Source organism: Erythrolamprus reginae, chromosome 2 (genome assembly GCF_031021105.1).
Source record: "Erythrolamprus reginae isolate rEryReg1 chromosome 2, rEryReg1.hap1, whole genome shotgun sequence".
In the NCBI taxonomy this organism is placed as follows: domain Eukaryota; kingdom Metazoa; phylum Chordata; class Lepidosauria; order Squamata; family Dipsadidae; genus Erythrolamprus; species Erythrolamprus reginae.
This window is the reverse complement of record NC_091951.1, coordinates 225,523,506-225,547,667: the sequence shown is the minus strand read 5'-3', so window position 1 is coordinate 225,547,667 and position 24,162 is coordinate 225,523,506. Positions and strand designations below refer to the sequence as shown.

The 24,162-nt window shown below is 39.2% G+C and overlaps 1 protein-coding gene across 2 annotated transcripts in view; it reads right to left on the bottom strand.

Moving 5' to 3' along the window:
• LOC139162082 (transient receptor potential cation channel subfamily V member 6-like) overlaps positions 1 to 24,162 on the bottom strand; it is a 135,254-nt gene that overhangs the window by 13,282 nt on the left and 97,810 nt on the right. Inside the window, exons 10-14 of one of the 2 annotated variants that reach the window (XM_070742106.1) lie at positions 23,256 to 23,332; positions 22,978 to 23,143; positions 19,082 to 19,148; positions 14,808 to 15,076; positions 11,953 to 12,059 (exon numbers count right to left, since the gene is read on the bottom strand). In XM_070742106.1, the coding sequence (XP_070598207.1) occupies positions 11,953 to 12,059; positions 14,808 to 15,076; positions 19,082 to 19,148; positions 22,978 to 23,143; positions 23,256 to 23,332 (686 nt within the window). Of the gene's footprint in view, positions 1 to 11,948; positions 12,060 to 14,807; positions 15,077 to 19,081; positions 19,149 to 22,977; positions 23,144 to 23,255; positions 23,333 to 24,162 lie in introns of those variants that run through there. The other variant, XM_070742107.1, reaches the window with a different exon arrangement.

The following is a 24,162-nucleotide window of genomic DNA, read 5'->3' as shown; positions in this document are numbered from 1 at the left end:
AAACTAAACATATATACAAACAAACATACCATGCATAAATTGTAAAGGCCTAGGGGGAAAGAATATCTCAGTTAACCCATGCCTGACGGCAGAGGTGGGTTTTAAGGAGCTTACAAAAGGTGAGGAGGGTGGGGGCAATTCTAATCTCCGGGGAGAGTTGGTTCCAGAGGGCCGGGGCCGCCACAAAGAAGGCTCTTCCCCTGGGGCCCGCCCACTCTGTGGGACCTAACCGGTCGCTGGGATTTGTGTGGCAGAAGGCGGTCTCGTAGATACCCTGGTCCAGTGCCATGAAGGGCTTTATAGGTGATGACCAACACTTTGAATTGTGACTGGAAATTGATCGGCAACCCATGCAGACTGCAGAGTGTTGGCGTTACATGGGCATTTTTGGGAAAGCCCATGATTGCTCTCGCAGCTGCATTCTGCACAATCTGAAGTTTCAGAACACTTTTCAAAGATAGCCCCATGTAGAGAGCATTACAGTAGTCGAGCCTCGAGGTGATGAGGGCATGATTGACTGTGAGCAGTGACCCCCGGTCCAAATAGGGCCACAACTGGTGTATCAGGCGAAAGATACTTCACAAGAAGAGACCTTCATTCCTCCACTCGAAACAGAATACCCTACGAGACTAGGCTTTCAATCCTTGGTCTTGAAAGCTTAGAACTACGACGCCTTAAACATGATCTAAGTATTGCCCACAAGATCATATGCTGCAATGTCCTGCCTGTCAAAGACTACTTCAGCTTCAACCACAACAACACAAGAGCACACAACAGATTCAAGCTTAACATTAACCGCTCCAAACTTGACTGTAAAAAATATGAATTTAGTAATCAGGTTGTCGAAGCATGGAACTCATTACCGGACTCTGTAGTATCATCCCCTAACCCCCAACATTTTACCCTTAGACTATCCACCTCTCCAGATTCCTAAGGGGTGTACATAAGCACACTAGAGTGCCTTCCCTCCCCTGTCCTATAGTCTCTCCTATATCTCATATTTCTTCTCTACTATATCCTCTAATTTAAAAACAGTAAGCAGGATGAACTTTTTGAGCAGAATTCTCTTCTTCTCTTTGCTCCTCTTTTCCACAGCATTTAAAGAAAACCAGATGAAAATGTCCCATGGTTGGCATTTGCCACCCAACAGACTCGCCAAAATTGCTGGAAGTGCAAAAAAGGAGATAGGCACGTATTATCACCGATGGTGGACCTGCCCTAAAGTCAAATACTATTGGAACTTAATCGAGAAGTGGGTAAAAGAAATAGCACAAGAGGACATAGAAAAGACGCCAGAATTCTTTTTATTAGGAATTCCTACTCAGAAGTATAAAAAAGAAACCTAATATTTACTAATGCTCCTTTTTTCTTTCCTCTAGAAAAAATACCTAGGCCCTCCCTCTGCCAATATTTCACATGTAATCAATATTCACTGCAGACAGAAAAAAGGCTCAGGTTGCAAAAGCAGCCGACCAAGACAGTTTCTCCACCCACCCACCTCCTTGCCTGAGTTAGCAGCAAGCAGAAGAAAGACAAGAACCCCCAACTGAATTCTCTTGACATTTTAAACTGCCCTGTTTTCCATCCCCACGGGTGGCAGAAGGGATACAAGGAGTGATGGATTCCGACATAACAGAAGAAGCCCAATTGATAGTTTCAGAATAATTTCAATCCATATGTCTTTTCCTGGCTGGAAACACTCACACAAAGTTCTTCTATTTAATGCCTGTTTCCTGAGTTTTGGGGGGAAAGGCAGGGGGCCAAGAATAAATGAGCAGCCACTGGAGGGTAGAAACTGCCAACACTCAAGCTTTCTAAAGGCTAGGCGGTCCTGCGCAAAGTGTGGGAATGTACCCTTTATTACTTCTATTCTATTTTGGGAGGTAGAAACTCCCACCCATGCTCCAAACAAGACGTGAATCCATATAAGATCCAAGCCAGTTTATCACTGAATGCATTGACAGGTTATTATTATTTATTTTATTTATTAATTTTATGCCGCCCTTCTCCCAGGAGGCTTACAACATATAATGGAACAATATATAATGTCCTAAATCCAATTAATTTAAATTTATAATCTAAAACTCCCCAAAACCATAAAAAGACAGTCATCTCCATTCAATCAACATACTCTCAACACATTCATCGGCCAGGGGGCTAGAGTCTAGTGGCCCCAAGCCTGTTGGCATAGATGAGTCTTAAGACTCTTGCAGAAGGCGAGGAGGGTGGGGGCAGTGCAAATCTCTGGGGGGATCTGATTCCAGAGGGCCATTGTGATATTGTCTAGTTCAGAGGTCTTCAAACTTGGCAAGTTTAAGACTTGTGGACTTCAACTCTCAGAATTCTCCAGCCAGCATAGCTGGCTGGAGAATTCTGAGAGTTGAAGTCCATAAGTCTTAAACTTGCCAAGTTTGAAGACCTCTGGTCTAGTTGATGGGACCTGGAGAAGGTTGACTTTGTGGGACCTAACCAGTTGCTGGCACTCATGCAGCAGAAGGCGGTCGCACAAGTATTAGAACAATGACAACAGCAAACTTCGATGTTTAACATCTAGACAGAACACATTGATTACTCTAATCTGGAAATTGGTTTAGATCTGGTGGTTCTTGATATTACTGTATTTGTTCTGACGTGGTTGGTAAATCCACAGTAACTGAATTTAAACATGCCTGGGATAAACATATATCCATTGTAAGATAAAATACAAGAAATAGTATAAGGGCAGACTAGATGGACCATGAGGTCTTTTTCTGCCGTCAGTCTTCTATGTTTCTATGTTTCTGTGTTTTCTTAATTGGATGATTTGGTGATTGTGTAAAAAAGCTAACCTGTAGCTGCCCACCATCTTTTCCCCAGAATGCATCTAACTCCAAAGTGGATCTTGAGGAATTTTAGGAATAAGGGCAGGGATCCAGAGACTAGATTAGATTAGAATAGATTTATTGGATTTATATGCCGCCCCTCTCCGTAGACTCGGGGCGGCTCACAAGAATGGTAAAAAACAATACATAGTAACAAATCTAATATTTAGCAATGTAAATTACAGTTTTAGGTTAAAAAATGCAAAAGAAACCCCAATATATAAAAAACAAGCACACAGTTGAATAATACACGGAAACTACATGGGCAAGGGGGAGATGTTTCAATTCCCCCATGCCTGATGGCAGAGGTTGGTTTTAAGGAGTTTCCGAAAGGCAAGGAGGGTGGGGGCAATCCTAATCTCTAGGGGGAGCTGGTTCCAGAGGATTGGAGCCACCACAGAGAAGGTTCTTCCCCTGGGTCCCACCAGACGACATTGTTTAGTTGACGGGTCCCGGAGAAGGCCCACTGGACTAGCTCCCCAGCATTTCCTTTAAGAAATTTTCTCAGAAATCTAACTAGCTAAAAGCAGCTGAATACTCTTCATTTGGGGGGGGGGGGAATCTTATTACTTGACATCTTTTCTTCCGAAGATGCTACACATTGTTTGCAGGCATAACAAAATGTAATGGTCTTGAGATTTTGTAATGGCATGTCGGAATGACCTTGTGAGAAATTGGAAAAAGAGATGCTACCAAGGAAGTGAGCAAATAAGAGTGGAGAGGGAAACCCACAGCTACATAATGGGTAGAGAAGGAAAATGAAAAGGATCCTCGCTAACTTATCACACTGTAAAAAGATTCTTTTAATATAGTGTTCCAGTAAAAAAGAATAACTTCAGCTTCCTTCTTACCAGTCTGCCTGGCAAGGCTGACCACAATCTTTTAGGTCTGAAAGTACAAATCTCCTGCATCTTTTTTTGCATCTGATAAATTAAGGAGGATCCTTTCTCTTTGTGTGTGGGGGTATGTGCCTGTGCCCCTTATGAAGTTGGGGGTCCGGCCTTTTATCTGATCCTTCATAGGCAGCATCTCTTCCTCCCATCTCACAAGGTTATTCTCAAATACCATGACAGATCTGCAGACAAGAATCTGACCTAAATCTAACATGACCTTCTACTTAATTAGGAACTTCCTACATGGAACTTCCTACATGAGTGTCTCTGAGAGTGATGCCGAACCTTTTTTTCCTCGAATGCCGAAAGTGTGCATGTGTGTGTTTTCACGCATGTGTGAGTGCCCATACCCATAATTCAATGTCTCAGGAGGGTGAAAATTACCTCCCCTATCATGCAAAATGGGGCTTCCAAGATTCGCCCACGTCTCGGCAATACTCCGCGGCTTGCACTGGTTGCCGATCAGTTTCCGGTCACAATTCAAAGTGTTGGTAATGACCTATAAAGCCTTACATGGCATCGGGCCGGAATACCTTCGGGACCATCTTGTGACGCACGAATCCCAGTGACCAATAAGGTCCCACAGAATTGGCCTTCTCTGGGTCCCGTTGACTAAACAATGTCATCTGGCGGGACCCAGGGGAAGAGCCTTCTCTGTGGCGGCCCCAGCCCTCTGGAATCAACTCCCCCCCGAGATTAGAACCGCCCCCACCCTCCTTGCCTTTTGTAAGCTACTCAAAACCCACCTATGTCACCGGGCATGGGGTAACTGAGTTACCCCTAGGCTATGGTAGATTTGTATATGGTATGACTGAGTTGTATGGTTTTAATAATGGGTTTTTTATGCGCTTTTTAAAACATTTTTTATTTGTGGAGAGGGGCGGCATACAAATCTAATAAATTAAATTAAATTAAAATCCCCCGGAGACCCTCTGAAGGCCTGAATCAACTCATTTCCAAAACTCTGGTGGGTACAGTATGCCCATTTTTCACCCTTCCCAGGCTCCAGAGGCAAAAATGCCCTCCCCCATCCCCCAGAGATTTTCTGGAGGCCGAAAATGCCCTCCCAGAGCCTCCAGGCAAGCCGAAAATCAGCTGGCTGGCACACACATGCACATTGTAGCTGCGCTAGAATAATGGCTTGTTATTCTAACTCAGGGGCTATGCCATAGGTTCACCATCACTGGTCTATGGAGATTCTCAATCAGCGAGCTCATAGTTGTCCCAAAGGTGCTTTTTGAAGAGGCAACTGGACTTTCTTTGTTTTTCTTGAATTCATTTAGTTTCTCATCTAAAAAAACCTATTCAGTTCTGAATGCTGGTTCAGAACTGAAGATGCTTCTTGGATAATGTTCTGTCAAGCTCTCTGGTAGAATCCTCCTAAAAATGTACAGATACAATTTCAGACACACACACGTTTGAAAATTCAAAACAATGTTCTTTATAATGAAAATTCACTTAAACCAAGCCCTCTTTTGGGATAGCAAAGAGCACTCGTCTCCAAACAAACTGGTAATTTGTACAAGTCCCTTATCAGTTCTGTGATACTTAGCTTGCAGCTGTGAGGCAATTCACAGTCCTTCTTTTTTCACAAAGTGAAACACACTTTGCTCTGGTTTGGTTTCAAAGCAGGGAAAAATCAGCACACCAAAGGTCAAAGTCAGTAAAGCAGTCACGAAACACAACGATCAGATAATCCTCCACAATGGCCAAACCCACACGCTGCTCTTTATAGCAGCCTCACTAATTACCACAGCCCCATCCAACCACAGGTGGCCTCATTTTCTTTGATAATAATCTCTCAGTTGTTGTTGCCTATGCATCGCTCTCCGCATGCGTGGCTGTATCATTAACTCTTGTTCTGAATCCAAGGAGGAGATAGATAATTGATCTCCTTCTGAGCTGTCTGCCCCACTCTCCTCCTCCCTGTCACTCATGTCTTCTTGGTCAGAGGAGCCTTCAGCAGCAGATTCCACCGGGGGCAAAACAGCCCTGCAGCATGTGGATGTCTCCCCCACATCCACAGTCCTTGGGGCAGGAGCTGGGCCAGAGCTAACCACAACAGATAAGATGCGAAACGTCTTCAAGGAAAAACAAAGAAGGTCCAGTTGCCTCTTTAAAAGGGCCCTTTTGGGATTCCCCCATGAGTATACACATCTATTACATTGGTAGAAAATTGCTAGTGTGAAAAGCACTTTGTGTTTTGGGCATCTTTAAAAATGTAATGTGTGAAGGCAACAAACATTTTCAAATTTTCACATGAAAACACATGGCAGGAAGTTGGGTATCATTATTGAGTTCATGCCCTTATAAAATGCCATACAATATATGAAATGCTATACAATATATGAAATAGATTACAGCAAAAAAGTAGCATGTAATTTACCAAACCCAACAGCCTATAAAACAAAGTTTTTAAAAAAATGAAAATAACCATCTTATGAAAATCTCAATTTCTCCTGAACTATGTTTTAAGAAAAATATTTAAATATTGCTTGAAACATAATGGAGTTAGTAACTAATGCTATAATTCAGTATGGTAAACCTAGCCATCAAAATTTAATGGTTTCATGAAATCTTAATTCTCCTAAATTATGAACCTTCAATACTGAAGGAATTTTCTAAACTTGTAAAGAAAAATTTTGAAAAATGTAAACAAAATGAGTGAAATTATTGTGTAAAATGAAAGCAAAGGATAAAAAGATCTACATGTTTCATCTCTCACAGTAGAAAAAACATTATAATGATGTTTCTTTGGAAAAAGCTGTGACCTAAGATTTAACAGAAACAATCAATATATGATTGGAAAATTATTACTTTTAGTCATAAACATATGTGTGTTTTAGAATGTATTAGATGCGCTAAAATCTAGGTGGGTATACCAATTTTCAAAATGCTCAAATATAGCAATTCTTTCTGGGGAATTTTGAGATTTCAGGAGGGGGCCCGTTTTGGAAAATTAAACAGCATATGAACCTATATAAATACAATACAGAAATCATTGCCAAACCATTACAGTGTAATCACATTTAATATATAATATTCCCATGCAGGGAGTATAGGAGGAATGAAATAGAGAGCGAAATGGCCAGAGAATAAGCAGCACAATGGAAAACAGTGAAAGAGAACAGACATGAACAATGTGGCGTGAAATGTTTAGTCTTTTTGAGTGGGGCGGGGGAATCAATCTGTATTCAACATTACAAAAATTGCTAAGCACTTTGTGTTAGAGAATCTCTTGAGCATGATCATTATTTTTATTGGAAATTGGCAATGATAATGTGGATTTGAAGAGACAAGTGTTCCATATGTAATTTTAACACATATTTTATCTTTCAGTTTAAACATAAAAAACACAATTCCTCTTTAGAAGAGACACAATTTCATAGAAAAACTAGATATTCAATTCAATGGAAATAGAATTGATTATAGTCATTGGCCAATTCAGAAACAAAAATATGAGAAGTAATTGCAAAACATCAAGTAAAAGCTATGTTAAAACTTAATACATATAAGTTTTATATTTATATAACTTTGGTGTGCTGTATTTTATAAATAGGAAAACAAAACACAGTCTCATTCAGAGAAACCAAAGTCACACTGATCAGATGGTAATAACTATAAATGAAATACATTTGGGTCTCCTGGAAATCTATCTAGTCTAAACGGAGAGTTATTAGCTACAACTGGGCACCTTTATAATTGCATTATAGCAAAACATGGGTTAATGTTTCAGGAAATCAAGGGCAAATTCTTTTTTTAAAGTGGGAGACTCCATAATTTCCCTTCCAAGACAGCTGTTGGAAGGGCATTAAATTTTGCCAGGTTTGGGTTGTTCTGAATTTGGAAATTCAGTCATTGTTATGGTTGACCATGTCATTCATGAAAAATAAACAGCCATCTAAGCATTTCTTAGTGCCATATTTTGCTGTGAAATCCAATATACACATATGTAACTTTTACCCGGAGAGCCAGCTTGATGTACTAGTGAACATAATGGGCTAGAAACCAGGAAACATGAGTTCTAGTCCCAATGTAAGCACTATGCCAGCTAGGTGACCTTGGGCAGGTCACTCTCTCAGCCCTATGAAGCAGCAAGAGCAATCTCCGGGTCCCGTCAACTAAACAATGTCGGTTGGCGGGCCCCAGGGGAAGAGCCTTCTCTGTGGCAGCACTGGCCCTCTGGAACCAACTCCCCCCGGAGATTAGAACTGCCCCTACTCTTCCTGCCTTCCGTAAACTCCTTAAAACCCACCTTTGCCGTCAGGCATGGGGGAACTGAAACATCTTCCCCTGGGCATGTCTAATTTATGTATGGTATGCTTGTGTGTATGTCTGTTAGTATATGGGGTCTTTTTTAAATCTTTGATATTTTAAATTGTCAGATTATTTATGATTTGTTTCCACGTGTTGTGAGCCGCCCCGAGTCTTCGGAGAGGGGCGGCATACAAATCTAAGTAATAATAATAATAATAATAATAATAATAATAATAATAATAATAATAATAATCCATTCCCCAAAATGTTGCCAAAAAAACCTGCAGGGACTAATTTAGGCAATTACCAGGAGTCAATGTGACCCAAAGGCATCCTTCCCCAATAAAGAAGATGCGGAATTTGATTGGCACAAAGTGAAAAGAATGATGCCACAAAATACTACTGAAATATGTGGAATTAGGACAGGGGTAGGCAAAGTTGGCTTTTCTACGACTAGTGGACTTCAACTCCCAGAATTCCTGAGACAATCATGCTAGCTCCGGAATTCTGGGAATTGAAGTCCACATGTCACAGAAGAGCCGATTTTGCCTACCCCTAGGCTAGGAAGTACAGGGAGTACTAAAAAGGATGAAAAGGAGATTATGGATAAAAATGCCTATACAAGAGGAATTGCAGCCAAAGAAAGGGATGATACAGGTAGTCCTTGATTTATGACCACAACTGACCCCAAACTTTCTGTTATTAAATGAGACATTTGTTAAATTAGTTGTGTCCCATTTTATGACTTTTCTTGCCATAGTTGTTAAGTGAATCACTGCAGTTGGCAGGTTAGCAACCTGGTTGTTAAATGAATCTGGTTTCCCCATTGACTTTGCTTGTCAGAAGGTCACAAAAGATGATCACATGACCCTGCGACACAGCAAAGGTTATAACTATGAACCAGTTGCCCAGCAGTTGAATTTTGAAGACACAATCATGGGGCTGCTGCAAAGGTTGCAACTATGAAAAATGATCGTAACTCCCATTTTTCAGTGCGATTGTAACTTTGAACAGTCACTAAATGAACTATTGTAAGTCAAGAACTACCTGCATTGCATATACTGTATAATATACTGATAGAGAAAAGAGTTGAAAAGAATCCAATCAAAGAGAGCAGAAAGCGGTTAAAATCCCAATGCATTTAAAAAATGAGAAAGATAATGACAATAGAAAATTGATTTGGAAATGAGAAGAAAGGACCGAACAAGACACCTTTAGAAGAAGGAACAGAATTAAGAATAAATGTGATGAAATCATTTGGGATCAATCTAAAATAAGAGAATGTTAGAAGGGATACTATAAAGGATTTCATGGGAATACTGAACTCTATGTGAATATCACATAGTGATACGTCTAAGAATGAAATTAAAACAAATACTATAGTGTCCAAGAAAAAATGGAAGAAAAAGAGGCCTCTAATGGAAAAATGCTGAAAAGTGGTAATTTTAGTGCGCCAAGAGATTTGTTGTGATAAATATAAAAGAAGGCAGTGTATTTAAAACAGTTTTTAATAATATCGTAGGTTCTATTTATGCTTCAACTGCTGTTTGGCTCTGTGATTTGCAGCCTAACTATTTTTGATCAATTTGAGCTAAAACGATATGGAACAGCAAAGATGCAGTCATCACACATCCTATCAAGTGTCTCACTGTGACATGTACTCAGATGCTGTGTGCTGATTGCTTTATAAACCTGGCAACCTTTATGCCATATTTATGGCTGTATGCCCATTGAGCAACCTTTTGCATTTGAAAACACACACACATACACACACACCTTTTTTCCATGAATATATCTTTGCAATGATTACAGTGGGGAGGAAAGGAATGAGGAATAAGTAGTTTAATGCCATGATCATAACTCTGTGTGTCTGCCTGCCTGCCTGCCTGCCTGCCTGCCTGCCTGCCTGCCTGCCTGCCTGCCTGCCTGCCTGCCTGCCTGCCTGCCTGCCTGCCTGCCTGCCTGCCTGCCTGCCTATCTATCTATCTATCTATCTATCTATCTATCTATCTATCTATCTATCTATCATCTATCTATCTATCTATCTATCTATCTATCTATCTATCTATCTATCTATCTATCTATCTATCTATCTATCTATCTATAGTCCCAGGGAATGGGGAGGTGGATGCAGGGGAAAATTCAACATGTCACAGGCCTGTGTTATTGCCGACAGAATCAGTGCAGAGTTTAGTTTCCTCAGACGAAGAACGTGGGAGTGACTCCACAGAGGAGGGCTTGGCACACAGCCAAGGCAGTCAATCTTCCTTATCTTCTATAGCTTCAGATGATGACATTTAGGACCCATGCAAGCGCAGACTTATGCGTAGATGAGACCAAGTAAGAACATATTACAGGAAATAAGGAAGGCCACCTGTGTTTGGGTGGGGCTCCAGTAATTAGGGCTGCTGCTATAAATAGCAGCATGTGGGTTTGGCCATTGTGGAAGAATATCTGTTGCAGTTTCGTCAGGAATCTTGTGTGCTGGACTTTGTTGCTTTTTCACGCCTTTGAAACCAAAGCAGAGCAGCGTGTGTGTGTGTCTCCCTTCATTGGAAGAAGAAGGGATGTGAAGTTTCTCCACAGCTGCTAGCTAAGTACTTAATGACTGTTTAAGGGACATTGTACAGACTACCGGGTTGTTTTGGGAAGAGTGCTCTTTGCAATACAAAAAGAGTGCTTAGTTTGTTTTGACTTTTGTGATAAAGAACATTGTTTTGAATTTTCAAACGTGTGTGTGTGAAATTTGTATCCTTGAATTTTCGGGAGGCTCCTATCAGAGAGCCTGACAGAATACTATCTATCTATCATCCATAGTGGGTTCTAAAAACCTGTTGTTACTGATTCACATGTGCACTTTCACACACAAACACATATGCACATGTGTAGAAGCATCCCAGTCGTGTGGGCAGAGTTTTCCGTTGCTGCCACTACCAGTTCACAAAACTGGGCCGAACTGAGAGCAACCCACTGCTACTATCTACCTACCTACCTAATCCCCTCTCTCATTAATCATCTCTATCTGTCTGTCTGTCTCTCAGCCTGCCTTCTGCCTCCTTGCTTGCCAGTCAGTCGGTCAGTCTGTCAGTCCATCTATCTATGTATCTACCTACCTACCCATCCCTCTCTCTCATTTATCTTATCTTGTCTTGTCCGTCCGTCCGTCCATCCATCCATCCATCCATCCATCCATCCATCCATCCATCTATCTATCTATCTATCTATCTATTTATCTATCTATCTATCTATCTATCTATCTATCTATCTATCTACCTATTTATCTGTCATCATCATCATTGTCTTCACACATATAAAAAGTAAAGCCAGATATTAAGAGAAGTGTGAGTATTTCTCTCCTGTTCTGTGGTGACAGAATGTTGTTAATTGGTAAACACATAATTCCGCATATTAGATACAAATACTTAATATTAGGTCGCTTGATAGTGATAATCAACAATATGGCCGACTATCTTTTATAGTCTTTTATACAACAAAAAATAGTGAAAGGAAATATCAACTGATGATAAGTAAATAACTATCTATGTGCATATATTGAACACAACTGAAACTGAACGCTCTATATGTTCTATAGGTTTATAAGTGATTTGTCTGTCTACTTTCCTTCATTTTTCCTTCTTTTTTTTCCCTTTGTATGTTTTGTTTGTTTAGATTGTTTTTTATATGTAGAAACTTAATAAAGATGTTAAAAAAGAAAGAAACTGTTCCTTCAGATGATTATTTCTGTACTTCTGTAGTCCCGTCTTCTTATCTTGCTCCTTAATTTTGTCACTTGTCAATCTATTTGGCCTCTGTTTATGCTTTTATTGATGCTATGGGTTCATTAAGTAAAGAGATATTTTGTTTAAACAGTAACTAGTCCATACAGATAATATCCTCTTTATCATGGAAGATGTATACCAATTACTGATTATGAACCTTACCTCAGATATCTCTGATTACCTAGCCCATATTCCTTTCCACAGATGCCTAAGCGAGGCCAGAGGCACTGTGGGAGTTTGCGCTCTAGCATAATGGTGGTGGAAACAACCTGAAATACACAATTTTAAAAAATTGGGTAATCAAAATGTTTTAGTTAAGTCAAATGATTCGACTAGTGCCATATCTGGAACCTTCCTCTTTTGCGATAGTTGAATAAGCCAACACAGACTAAAGAACAACAGGATTTTCTATTTTGTAAATATATTTGATGGCCATGTTAAACAATATTTGGAGCCATTGTTCATCCAGACCTGATACTTCCAGAAATCCACATGGAAAGGATTTCATTGTTTACTTCTCTTGCAGAAGTTTATGGGGTTCTTTCTTGCCCTTAACTTCTATATAAACACTCACATGTCCATGTAACTTGTTCTGGTTTCTGGTAGAAATTTAGCAATTACAAACAACTCTTATTAAATGCATCATTTCATGAATAAAGAAACTCCATTTATTTCTCTGCTCTCCTGTAATTCAAACACATTCCATACCGGCACTTGGTCCGTTATCTCTCTTAGTTGCATTCCTCACATTCCTCCTCCTACTCCACTTAACAAGAATTATTTTCCTAACAGCATAACTTTGAAAAACAGCAGAACTGACTGTTAACAACACAGAATACTTTTGCTTACTTTAGCACGGCAAAAACACATCAATTTTCCCTTCGGCAACGTTAAAACTCCACCCTTCTTCTCCACTGAACCCCTGACGTGCCAAATACATCACTACAGTATTTAACCCATTCCTCTCCTTAATATCTTCTTCCAGACCTCTGTTCTCTATGTTTTTGAGCCCTTCTGAATTTAGGGTTAACCCAGCGAGCATCTGATTCTCCCTCGCTAGATCCTGAACTCATAACCCCATCCTGTGGCTGGCCTCCCACTTGTTCTACTACCTGTAACCCTGCCCCCCCCCACTAATTCATAAACACTATCTGAATCCGAGTCCTCAATATCTTCATCATCCTCCAACTGATCAGGAGTATGTACAACATAACCTTAGTGTCAATATGCAATGTATCTTCATGAATTGCAGCATATCCCATAGCTACACATTTAGGAAATGATCCAAGTATAGTCCACTCTGATGGGAACAAGTGTTGTGGCCCACCTAGCAGCCTATGCAGCCAGAGCCTTTGGAAACCTGCGGTGCCTTTTGGCAAGGCTGAAAAAGGAGGGGCTACTCCTTTGCCTAAATGCAAGAGGATGCAGGGCTGCCGAAAGGCAGAAAGGTTTACTCTGGTGGAGGTTTATTCGACAGTAGAGCTGAAGGCTAATTGGCCACGCCCTTAAGGCCTAACCACGCTAAGGCTAACTGCAGGGAAAATGCCACTTTTGAATCTTGAAATTTGCATCATAGTTCCTCAATATTAACCTCTGTGTTTCCAGTTTGTATCGTGGCTTGAATCCTAGCTTCCTTTGTTCCAGTTTTGAGAAAACCTGTCTGTTTGTTTTGTTTTGTTCGGCTTGGATTTTTAAAGGACTAATTTCTAGGAACTTTGCCAATTCTTGGAGGGTCAGTAAGATAACCGGACTTCCTTGTTCTTCCTTGTCTTCATTCGCTTTGAACTGTTTATACATTAAAATGTGCCTTTGATTTTATGCTCCTAAGAAGCTATTAGGAGACTCCACATATAATTTCTAAAACAATCTGTGTTTGTAAGTTTGTGTGTTGCGTAATTATTTGGGGCTTTGGCACTGGAACAGAACAACAAGCAGGTTCAGAACAGATTTTCTTTATTCCTTCTTTCTCCTTTCTTTGACAATTTCTTTTTCACTTTGCCCTTTAAAGTTCACAGGACCTTTTCCCCCCTCAATTTTTCTCTAATCAAATTATTGCTATTGTTAGTACAAGGTACATGGTTATTAGGGATTGCCATTGTAAACTGCATATTGTACACTTGTACCAAACTTGTACTTAAAGAGTTAATGTGCACTCAAAGAGTTAACTTGTACTTGAAGAGTTAATATTCAAGGCTGTTTCGTCACTTACTCATTGAAGCTATAAAAGCTCATTATTCTGCTCTGTCACTTCCTTTACTTTTGCCTGAGAAGGGGGATTTGTGTTTAAGCTTCGTGCTTGTATTAGCTTCGTGCTTAGTATCTATATTGTATTTTGCTTTGTGCTTCTATCTTGAAATTGCTCAGTGCTTATTATTCTGTATTTGCTTCGTGCTTATTCTGGATTGTTTATATTTTGTTTATATGTAAATAATACTTATTTAACTAAGTCTGTGTCTTGGCTTTATCACACATCCACGCTCTGTTAAAATTCTCTGCTTGGTGTTGTAGAAGGTTTCATAGCCTAACCGAGACAAGCCAACAGCTATACTAATTTTTCAAACCATTCCAGCATCTGGATTTATGTAGAAATCATTCTTATCTGCAGGCATGCATCATGCATAAAATACATACATGTGCATGAGTGAACAAATCTAGAAATCACATGTTTATCTTTTTAAAAACCAAGTTTTACTCCTCCCCCCATTTAATTGTATATACTTATATAGGTACAGTTATTGAAATTCTGTTTCCCTAATAATAAATAAACAGTGATCTGTTTGAGATCCTGGAATCACAATGTGATTCCAAATTTAATTCAAAAAGGATACCAAACATTTTCATTTCAATATTACAATGAGGAGATTTCCCCCCTGGTGCAGATTTTTGTTAAGTGGACAGAAGCACTGTTTTCTGAACTTCTTCTGAAATCAACCTAAACAGAACAATCGGCTCAGGTCCCCTCCCCGGTCTGCTCCATCATATATAATCAATTGATAGGCAAAACTGTCATCCCTCACCTGTGCTCTCCAAAGTTCATCCCGCTCATGGGCCACACGCCAGTGAGTATCTCCCATCATGGCAATAAGAAGGTTGAGCATAAGGAGGGCCGCAATGATAGCAAAAGCAGAATAGGTGATGCCATACATAAAAGGCAAGTCCACCTCATAGTTGGCAGGTCCATCAATGATGGTGAGAAACAGCTGAAATGTGCTGTAGAGTGCCATGGGATAGCTATAAAACTGACCCAGCTCATCGGGATCCTCTGTTTGGAAGATGACGTAAAACGCTGCCAAAGAAAACAAAAGGACATGAGTTCAGTTTCTAATTAGAAGATGTTCCCTTGTTGAACATTTGCCATGTGTGAACTTTTGCTTGCTTTCCATATCATTGTGTAGCTGCATTGTTCAGTTGGCCATCATTGTTATTCTCCTTTTGCATGGATTGGATTGGATTGGATTGGATTGGATAGATAGTAAACAAACAGACAGATAATCTTTCCCAGACTGAACTACTTATAATTCTCACTGGTTTCTTTTTACAACAATTAATTTCTTGAGAATAACAGGAAGGAGTAACACTTGGGAATGCTGCTAAGGCGAGAGAGAGAGGGAGAGAGAGAGACATATAATTTTTATGTGCACTGGTTTTCTCAATCTAATAACACAAAGAGCTTATATCATAAGGATGTAGCATGTGGAAAGCATGAGGGATACCTAGAAATGATTGGTTTAACAATGGTTTGGTATGTGAGTAAAGCATTTATTTTTCTTGTTTCTTCTGTTTAATTGTGTTCAATCTTGGGGACTTCCTGGACAAGTTTCCTTGGCACAGTGTTGCCAAGAAGTGGTTTGCCATTATCTCCCTCCAACGGTGGGTTGCTACTGATGTGGTAGGCAACTCTGCACCAGTGGCAGCTGCCAGATTGTGAAATTTGTGTGTGACCGCCCTGGTGCCACCATCTCTCTTCTTGAATTTTTGGTCTTTTTTGGTCTTTTTTGCTTCCTGTGCATGCGCAGAAGCAAAATCTCATGAGTGGATGCGTGAGTGAGAGAGATTTTGGCAATTCTTTGCTTCCACGCATGTGTGGAAGCAAAAAATTGCCGGAATCTCACACACAAGTGCACCCCCTTGTGAGATTTTAGCACATTTTTGCTTCCTGCGCATGCAGAGAAGCAAAATCATGCTGGGGATGTGCGCATGCGTGCAAGAATCCTCATGCTGTCCACGCAGTACACTGATAGCAGCAGGTAAGAGGAATTGGCCCCTCCCTCTTTCCTAGGCCTGAGAGAAAGTGACAGGCCCAGGGTCATCCAACTTTGGGCCTAAAGTAGGGCTACTCCCAGTTTCTAGCCTGTTGCCTAAACCATTAGACTAAACAGGAGAAAAAGAATTTAAAAATTCTCCAGAGAAGATTAATGTTTCTCAGCAAATTCTACAACAACAATTATCTATGTTAACAGTAAGAGAAATGGAAATAAAAATGATTTATGCAAAGCAAAAAAATGAGTTTGCAAATAAACCAGGGAAGTGGTTAGCATATAAATTACAAAAAGAAAATGATATTTAAATTACAAGAGGAAGATATTCTATGAATGGCCAATGTGGCCATACAAAAGCATTTCATCAATATTATTCTAATTTGTATAAAAGAAGTGACATCTCTCTAGAGAAAATAGATGAATATCTAAAGAAACAAAATTTACTGAGGATTACAGAGGAACAGACAGAAGATTATGAATTGACCTATAGTAATATGGGAAGTTTCTGAGGCTACAAAAAAGATTAGGAAAAGGGCCTATATCAGATTAATTATCAGGCTCTTACTATAAGTTTTGAGCATGAACTATTACGGCTTTTTACAAAACACAATTAATTCAATTCATAAAACCAAGAATGTAGTTTCCAAATTTGTTCACTCATGCACATGAATGTATTCTATGGTGCATGATGTATGATTGAGGATAACAATTAAATCTACATATATTCAGATCTAGGATGCTAGAATGGTTTTTAAAATTAATGTAGTAATAATTTGATTGGTTAAAAATTAAAGTGCTGTTAATTTTCAAAGAAAAGTGAAAAAATGCAGAAAAAAGAAAAAAGAAAAAGGTCTGAAGAAAGAGGAAGAAAAATGCCAAATAATTAGAAAGACTATATCACATTAATAGCTAAAGAAGGAGAAGAAATTATAGGGCAATAACTAGGTTTTCATAATGATAGACTGATAGACTGAAAATAATTTTGCAAAAAAATTATTCATTAGGATCAATGTGAGTTTTTATCTAAAAGGCAATTAAAGGTTGATGCATTGGACATTTTAAATAAGCTGGACTTTCTTATTTAAGTTTCTGGAAGATACAAATTTTGGAGATACCTTTATAAAATGGATAAGATAGAACTACACTTCACAGAAAGCACAAAAAATTGTTGATGAAGGCTTGACCAATGAAAATCATGTAAGGTACAAAAACAAACAAGACAGGGATGCCCACTTGTCCCATCGGCAAAGAGAATGCAGTTGCTTGTAGTGTGATTGCAAAGGTCATTTATATAGAGCATAAAGAGTGTTGATCCTTATTAATGATGCATTAAGAGCATTAATAATACAAAATTGCAGATGTTAATGAAAAATAACAAAATAGACGCTCAAACAAAAATGATCAATAAAACAGGTTTTAACTCTGAGAATTAGGTAAATACATGGGTAACATGTCAAGTATGAACTATTTGTTATTTCAACATAGTTATCTTAGGTTTTGAAATTAACTTAAAAGGTATGCTAAAACTGGGAGAAATTACAATTGTCATATGGGACAAAAATGCTCTATCTAGAATGATAATTTTTGTTTCATATAATAAGTCTTTTGACAATATCTAAATGTATGTGGCAGGAGAAAAAATGAGTTAAATATAAGGTGCTATAAGAACAAAAGAAAGAGGAGGGCCATGTTTATCAGATTTGAAACTGTGTTTTAGAGCTTGCTGTTTGGTTTGGATGAAAGAATGGATGGTTCTATTGAGAAATAGAAGGCTACAGAGTTAGAGAACATAATTTAAGATTTGGGTGGCATGGGTATTTGTGGTATGACAAAATCAAGATCAATTTGGATTTCAAAAACCATTACGCAAGACATGCTAATATTTAAGAACATGGAATAGATAAAAACCCAAGTTGTGCCTAAAAATACCCCTGTGGTTTTCAGCAAAAGAAGCACGTTATAGGAGGGAAATAATAGGCAGAAACAAATGGTTCACTTATTGTGAAATAATAGAATTTTGTCAAAGAACATTTAAAATAAAATCAAGTGACTATAACTGGTAGCAAAGGTTTATAATTGTCAACGGTCCTTTTATTTGCAATTATTTGAAATATTAAAAATAAAACATTTTAAAAGACTTTATGGTTTTAAACATTCTAAGATTGCGACAGAATTGTGCATAAATGATGAACATGTAATTATTAAAATGTATAATGTATAAACTTATTGAAATTTGTAAATTTTAATATTTAAAAAAATTAATAAAATTATTTTTTTAAATAATTAAAAATGACATTGAGGGATTTGTAGCATTATAGATACAGTTTCATGAAATACTACATATCTTTATGGGACTGAGTTAGGGATAGTAGTACAGTATCTTGGCAAAACTTGAAAAGCATCTCAGATTCCATTTTGCGATTTGATACATTAGGATAAGCGACACGAGAAAAGTTAAATATCCAGCCAGCTTGAGATAGGCAATCATAATCTGTTGTAGTAAAAACTATGAGCCTTGTGGCAGGTTGATGTCTAATCAATTACTCTGCCTTTCACTTCCATTAATCATAACTTATTTTATCAGACTCATGAAGCTATCACCTTAAGCAATAAATTAAATAGTATATTATCTGACAACATGGAGAAAGGAAGATAAGAGACTGCAAGAGGGAAATATTTATGCAGCATATCCAGGAACCAGTTCCAGGAAATTTTTTACAGAATATAGACTCCAATCAGACAAACACATTGCCATCCAATAAAAATAGTAGGAGGCTCTCTCCTTTTTACATTATTATAATAACTAGTTATTTCAAGATTACATTATACTATTTATATATATCCTTCCTATTATTATTATTTGGTAACATAAAAACAAAAGGGAAAGTCACAGATATGGCTACAACAGAAGAGATCCTATAGCCAAGAGGAAGGAATTTGCTAATAATCCCACTCTCTGGGCTTTAAAGAATTACTACACTTTTCTTTATATGTCAAGGTCGCAAGAATGGGGTCTAGAACATGTCACCTACCAGATGCAAACCCAAGGATGACCACCACCATGAGCCAGCAGAAACGGAGGAGGTCTCCAAATATCATCTAGAAAGAAAAACATACAGTGACCGAACAGCTCTACTCTCACACAAAACTACATTCAAGGAACACCGTTCTAGATCAAGACCAAGATGCTCTAGATTAGACTGTATCATTCTAGTCCCATTCCAACTTTAAGGGATCCTTATCCATTTGTTTCTAAAGGCTATGCTAATTAGGAATTGATGCTGCTGAAGTCTAACCATCTGAAAGGTGAAGGGTCCCAGGAAAAGGTCATATCGACCCCAGAATTAGAAATCAGAATTTTGGAAAGAGTGACAACATGAACATGTTTAGTAATGAAGCTATAGCATTTAGCATTATATACCACCTCACAGTGCTTTACAGCCCTCTCTAAGTTGTTTACCGAGAGTAGTAGTAGTATTATTATTATTATTATTATTATTATTTATTATTATTATTATTATTATTAATTAGATTTGTATGCCGCCCCTCTCCGCAGACTCGGGGCGGCTCACAACAATAATAAAACAATGTACAATGTGACAAATAAAATATTTAACAGAAAACATGTAAAAACTCGACATTTAAAAACCATACAACACAAGCATACCATACATAAAACTATATAAGCCTGGGGAAGATGTCTCAATTCCCCCATGCCTGGCGATATAGGTGGGTCTTAAGCAATTTACGAAGGACAAGGAGGGTGGGGGCAGTTCTAATCTCTGGGGGGAGTTGATTCCAAAGGGCCGGGGCACCACAGAGAAGGCTCTTCCCCTAGGGCCCATCAGACGACATTGTTTAGTCGACGGGACCCAGAGAAGGCCAACTCTGTGGGACCTTATCGGCCGCTGAGATTCGTGCAGCAGAAGACAGTCCCAGAGATATTCATATTGTAAGCATATTGCTCCCAACAATCTGTGTCCTAATTTTACCGACCTTGGAAGGATGGAAGGCTGAGTCAACCCTGAGCCTACTGAGATTCGATCTGCCAAACTGCTGGCAGCTGGTTACCAGCAGAAGTAGCTTGCACTACTGCACTCTAACCACTGTGTCGCCGAGGCTCTGTAAAGCTGAAGCCTTACAAAATAGCTCCAATATATGGAAGTTCAGTACTGGAACGAGGAAACAGGATCATCTCAACTGTGGCATTTAAAATATTTGTTCTAGAAAATTTTGATGTTTTCTGTCAATCAAATCCCAGCTACCCTTCAATAGAAGTTTTCAGATGGGCTAATCAATCTGTATCCCTGCTGAGTTTTGACTGTCTCAGTTCCTTCTTTTCTATTTGCAGGACTGCAGTGGTATATTCTCATTTTTACTAATTGCTCCTGTTTCAAGTTGCTACAGGAAAGTGCATGAGGATAGAAACAGTTCGCACATTTGTCCCTTTTATTTGCGTTAGGATTTTATAAAGCCATTATGGTTAGCAGATTTGAACAGCTTTTCTCTCCCATACCTTGTCAACATATTTATCAAATTCCTTTTTCTGCGCCATTTAGGCTGGTGGCCATTACTGTAACAGTCATTTTACTGAATTTTTCTACTGAACTACTGAACTCCAGCTGCTCAATATTTGCTTCTCTCTGTCTTGAATTTATTACCAATCAGGGAAGAAAGAAAAGAGCCAAGCAATCTAAACCACAATGGAAGTGAACTGTGCCCTTTAAGCATTCAAACACAGACAAACACAAGCTTCCAAAAGGGCCCTAGGATATTCAAAATTATGAAGTCCCTCTATCTTCTTTCTACTCCCATCCCAAAGGGGGTGGGGGGATTCAGAACAATCAAGGTTCCAAGAAGTGAAGAGCTTCCTTGAAGGTGGAAATGCCCATAGGGGCATCTTCCTTTGCAACAGAAGAGAAATAAATGAATGACTGACAGCAGATGATACACTGAATACTGAGTGAGGAAAAGCTTACTGAAAGGAGAAAGTTAGTTATGGATGGCAAGTCTTTTTAAAGGGAGCCTTTACAATTAATGATATTAGGGAATAATTAGATGGGACTGGTATCTCATATAACTCTTCCAGTTATGAATTCAGAAATATTTCAATATATGAAAAATATCAGCACATCTGACTCTACATGCTAGATCACAAGGGTGGAATGCTCCCCATTCGCTCATGCCTCTCAGTCGTTGGAGAGCCAGGCTTCACCTACCTGCCCGGATGCCACCATTTGGGTTCTTTTACCCTCTGCACATGTGCAAAGCATTCTGTGCATTTGCAGAGGATAAAAGAACCCAAAGTGTGGCATCCAGGTGGGTGGGCAGAGCCCTGTGCTCCCTTCACAACTGGCTCTCCAATGGTTTAGGTTTAGGTTTAGGTTTATTGGATTTATATGCCGCCCCTCTCCGCAAACTCGGGGCGGCTCACAACAATAATAAAAAACAGTACAGTACATAATACCAAATCCAATGCCCACCCATCTAGTTACAATTTAAAATTAATAATCTCATAAAAACAGTATATATAAAAAACAGGCACACAGTCAATCAATCAACAAAACAACATGGGCAAGGGGGAGGTGTTTTAGTTCCCCCATGCCTGACGGCAAAGGTGGGTCTTAAGGAGTTTACGAAAGGCAGGGAGGGTGGGGGCAATCCTAATCTCAGGGGGGAGCTGGTTCCAGAGGGTTGGGGCCCCCACAATGACTGACAGGCATGAGTGAACAGGGAGCATGTCACTCCTGCTAGAGCTGAATGATAGCTGCAAAGATATGGGGAGAAGAGTCCTATTTTTCCTTACTGTTGAATAGATGATTAAGCTGGGGAGAGCTGGGATAAACCTAAAAGCAATCTACAGATGAGGGCCTAGGATAGAATTCCAAGATAGATACTCACATCACTTGCTAAATGAAGACTAAAATTTAAATCAGAAAGTGATGATAGATAGATATCCCAGAGAGGGGGTGGCATACAAATCCAACTAATAAATAGTTTTGGGGTTTTCTTGCATTCGGTGAGGTTAGTTATGGACTCAGAGGGTGCAGAGGCAGGGGAGACGAGGTACAGACATCTTTTATTCCTGGCATCTAAGACTGACAGTGAAGGGGACGTAGTGTCAGAGGCAGAACAACAACCAGGACCCTCTGCACTTCCTGAGATGAGTGACTTAGCATCTCTTGAGATGAGTGACTCAGGAGAAGGGGAGGAACCTCTTCTGGATGCTAGAGTGTGCAGGGCATCTAGGAGACATGAGTGGATTGCTAGGAGGAGATTTGCATGAGAGTAGTACTACAGGCTATTGGGCCACGCCCTCACACTATTTAAGTGTGAGGCACACCCCGTCTCTTTGCAGAGAATGACGCAGTTCATTTTTGAAAAATCTTGCATCGTCTCTTGCATTCAGCTTGCACATTTTTGGCTTTGCTAATGAGCTTTGGCTTTCCAGTTAATTTCTGATATCTACGCCTTTGAAATCTTGCTTCATCTGGTAATTATTATTGTGATTATCTTCTCTCTGGCACTCTGGCCAACTGATAAGACTTTTGTTTCTTCTTTTGAAAAGACTTTAAAAAGACTCTTAAAAGACTGAGACTTTTGTAAATATTAAATCCTTTTATTGGTTATACAACTGGTGTGCATCTGATTATTGGGGGCTCAGTGCTAAGACAGGACAGACAGACAGACAGACAGACAGACAGACAGACAGACAGACAGACAGACAGATAATCTCTACTCTACTCATAGGGGGTGATACAACGACTCCTGTCCTAGATAGGAGGTTGGACTAGATGACTTCCAAAGCTTCTATAATTCTATGATTCTATCACCTTCTGATTTATGACTTTAAAAATGTTGTCAGAATTACTCCATCAGCATATCCATCTATCTATGAACATCATCTTTTTTTTAGACAATTTCTTACTTTTTGTATCATGATAGTAAAGGGCCCAAGCATCTGAAATCCTCGTGCAAAATACATAATATTGCACCAGCCAAGCACCAGAGCCAGAGACATTGGTACAACTTCTCCATTGGTGTTAGTGAGACGCATCACCATGGTCAGCAGAATCATACAGGCATACACAATGCTGCAGAGATAGAAACAGCAATGAAGAACAGAATTTGTGCAGTAGCTGGGTTTTTATTGTTTTTTGTTTTGCAGCAGCATTCAACAGCAAACCAATTAGAAAAAAGCCTTACATGATGGCATGGAAAGGTCCTCCAAGGATAGTTTGGCCAAAGTATTTGGTAATTCCAAATCTGAAGATATCTGGAATCTGAAATAAATCCATTGATTAAGGGTGTACTCTACTTAAAAACAGTTGGCTCATTCTCTCACTCACAAAAAAGAAAAGAAACATAGAAACATAGAAGACTGATGGCAGAAAAAGACCTCATGATCCATCTAGTCTGCCCTTATACTATTTCCTGTATTTTATCTTAGGATGGATATATGTTTATCCCGGGAATGTTTAAATTCAGTTAATGTGGATTTACCAACCACGTCTGCTGGAAGTTTGTTCCAAGGATCTACTACTTTTTCAGTAAAATAATATTTTCTCACGTTACTTCTGATCTTTCCCCCAACTAACTTCAGATTGTGCCCCCTTGTTCTTGTGTTCACTTTCCTATTGAAAACACTTCCCTCCTGAGCCTTATTAAACCCTTTTACATATTTAAATGTTTCGATCATGTCCCCCCTTTTCCTTCTGTCCTGCAGACTAGACAGCTTGAGTTCATTAAGTCTTTCCTGATACATCTTATGCTTAAGACCGCCAAATATAAGGAACTCCATGATACTATTTTCCCCCCAAAGTTAGGACCTGAATGAATTATCTGGACTGCATCCACATGCTGAGACCTTCTCTTTCATTTTGGAGAAGTCATTCCCTGATGCAAAATGACTGGTTCAAAATGCCTGTGACTTCTGCACAGGCAAAGCTTTAGAATTTCTTAGTTGAGCACTACAGTATTTATTTTTATTTATTTATTTTATTAATTTGATTTCTATGCCACCCTTCTCCTGAGACCCAGGGCAGCTTACAGCAAATTTATGCAAAACATGTTAGAAATCTACAATAAAATCTACATTTAAAATACTGTAAAA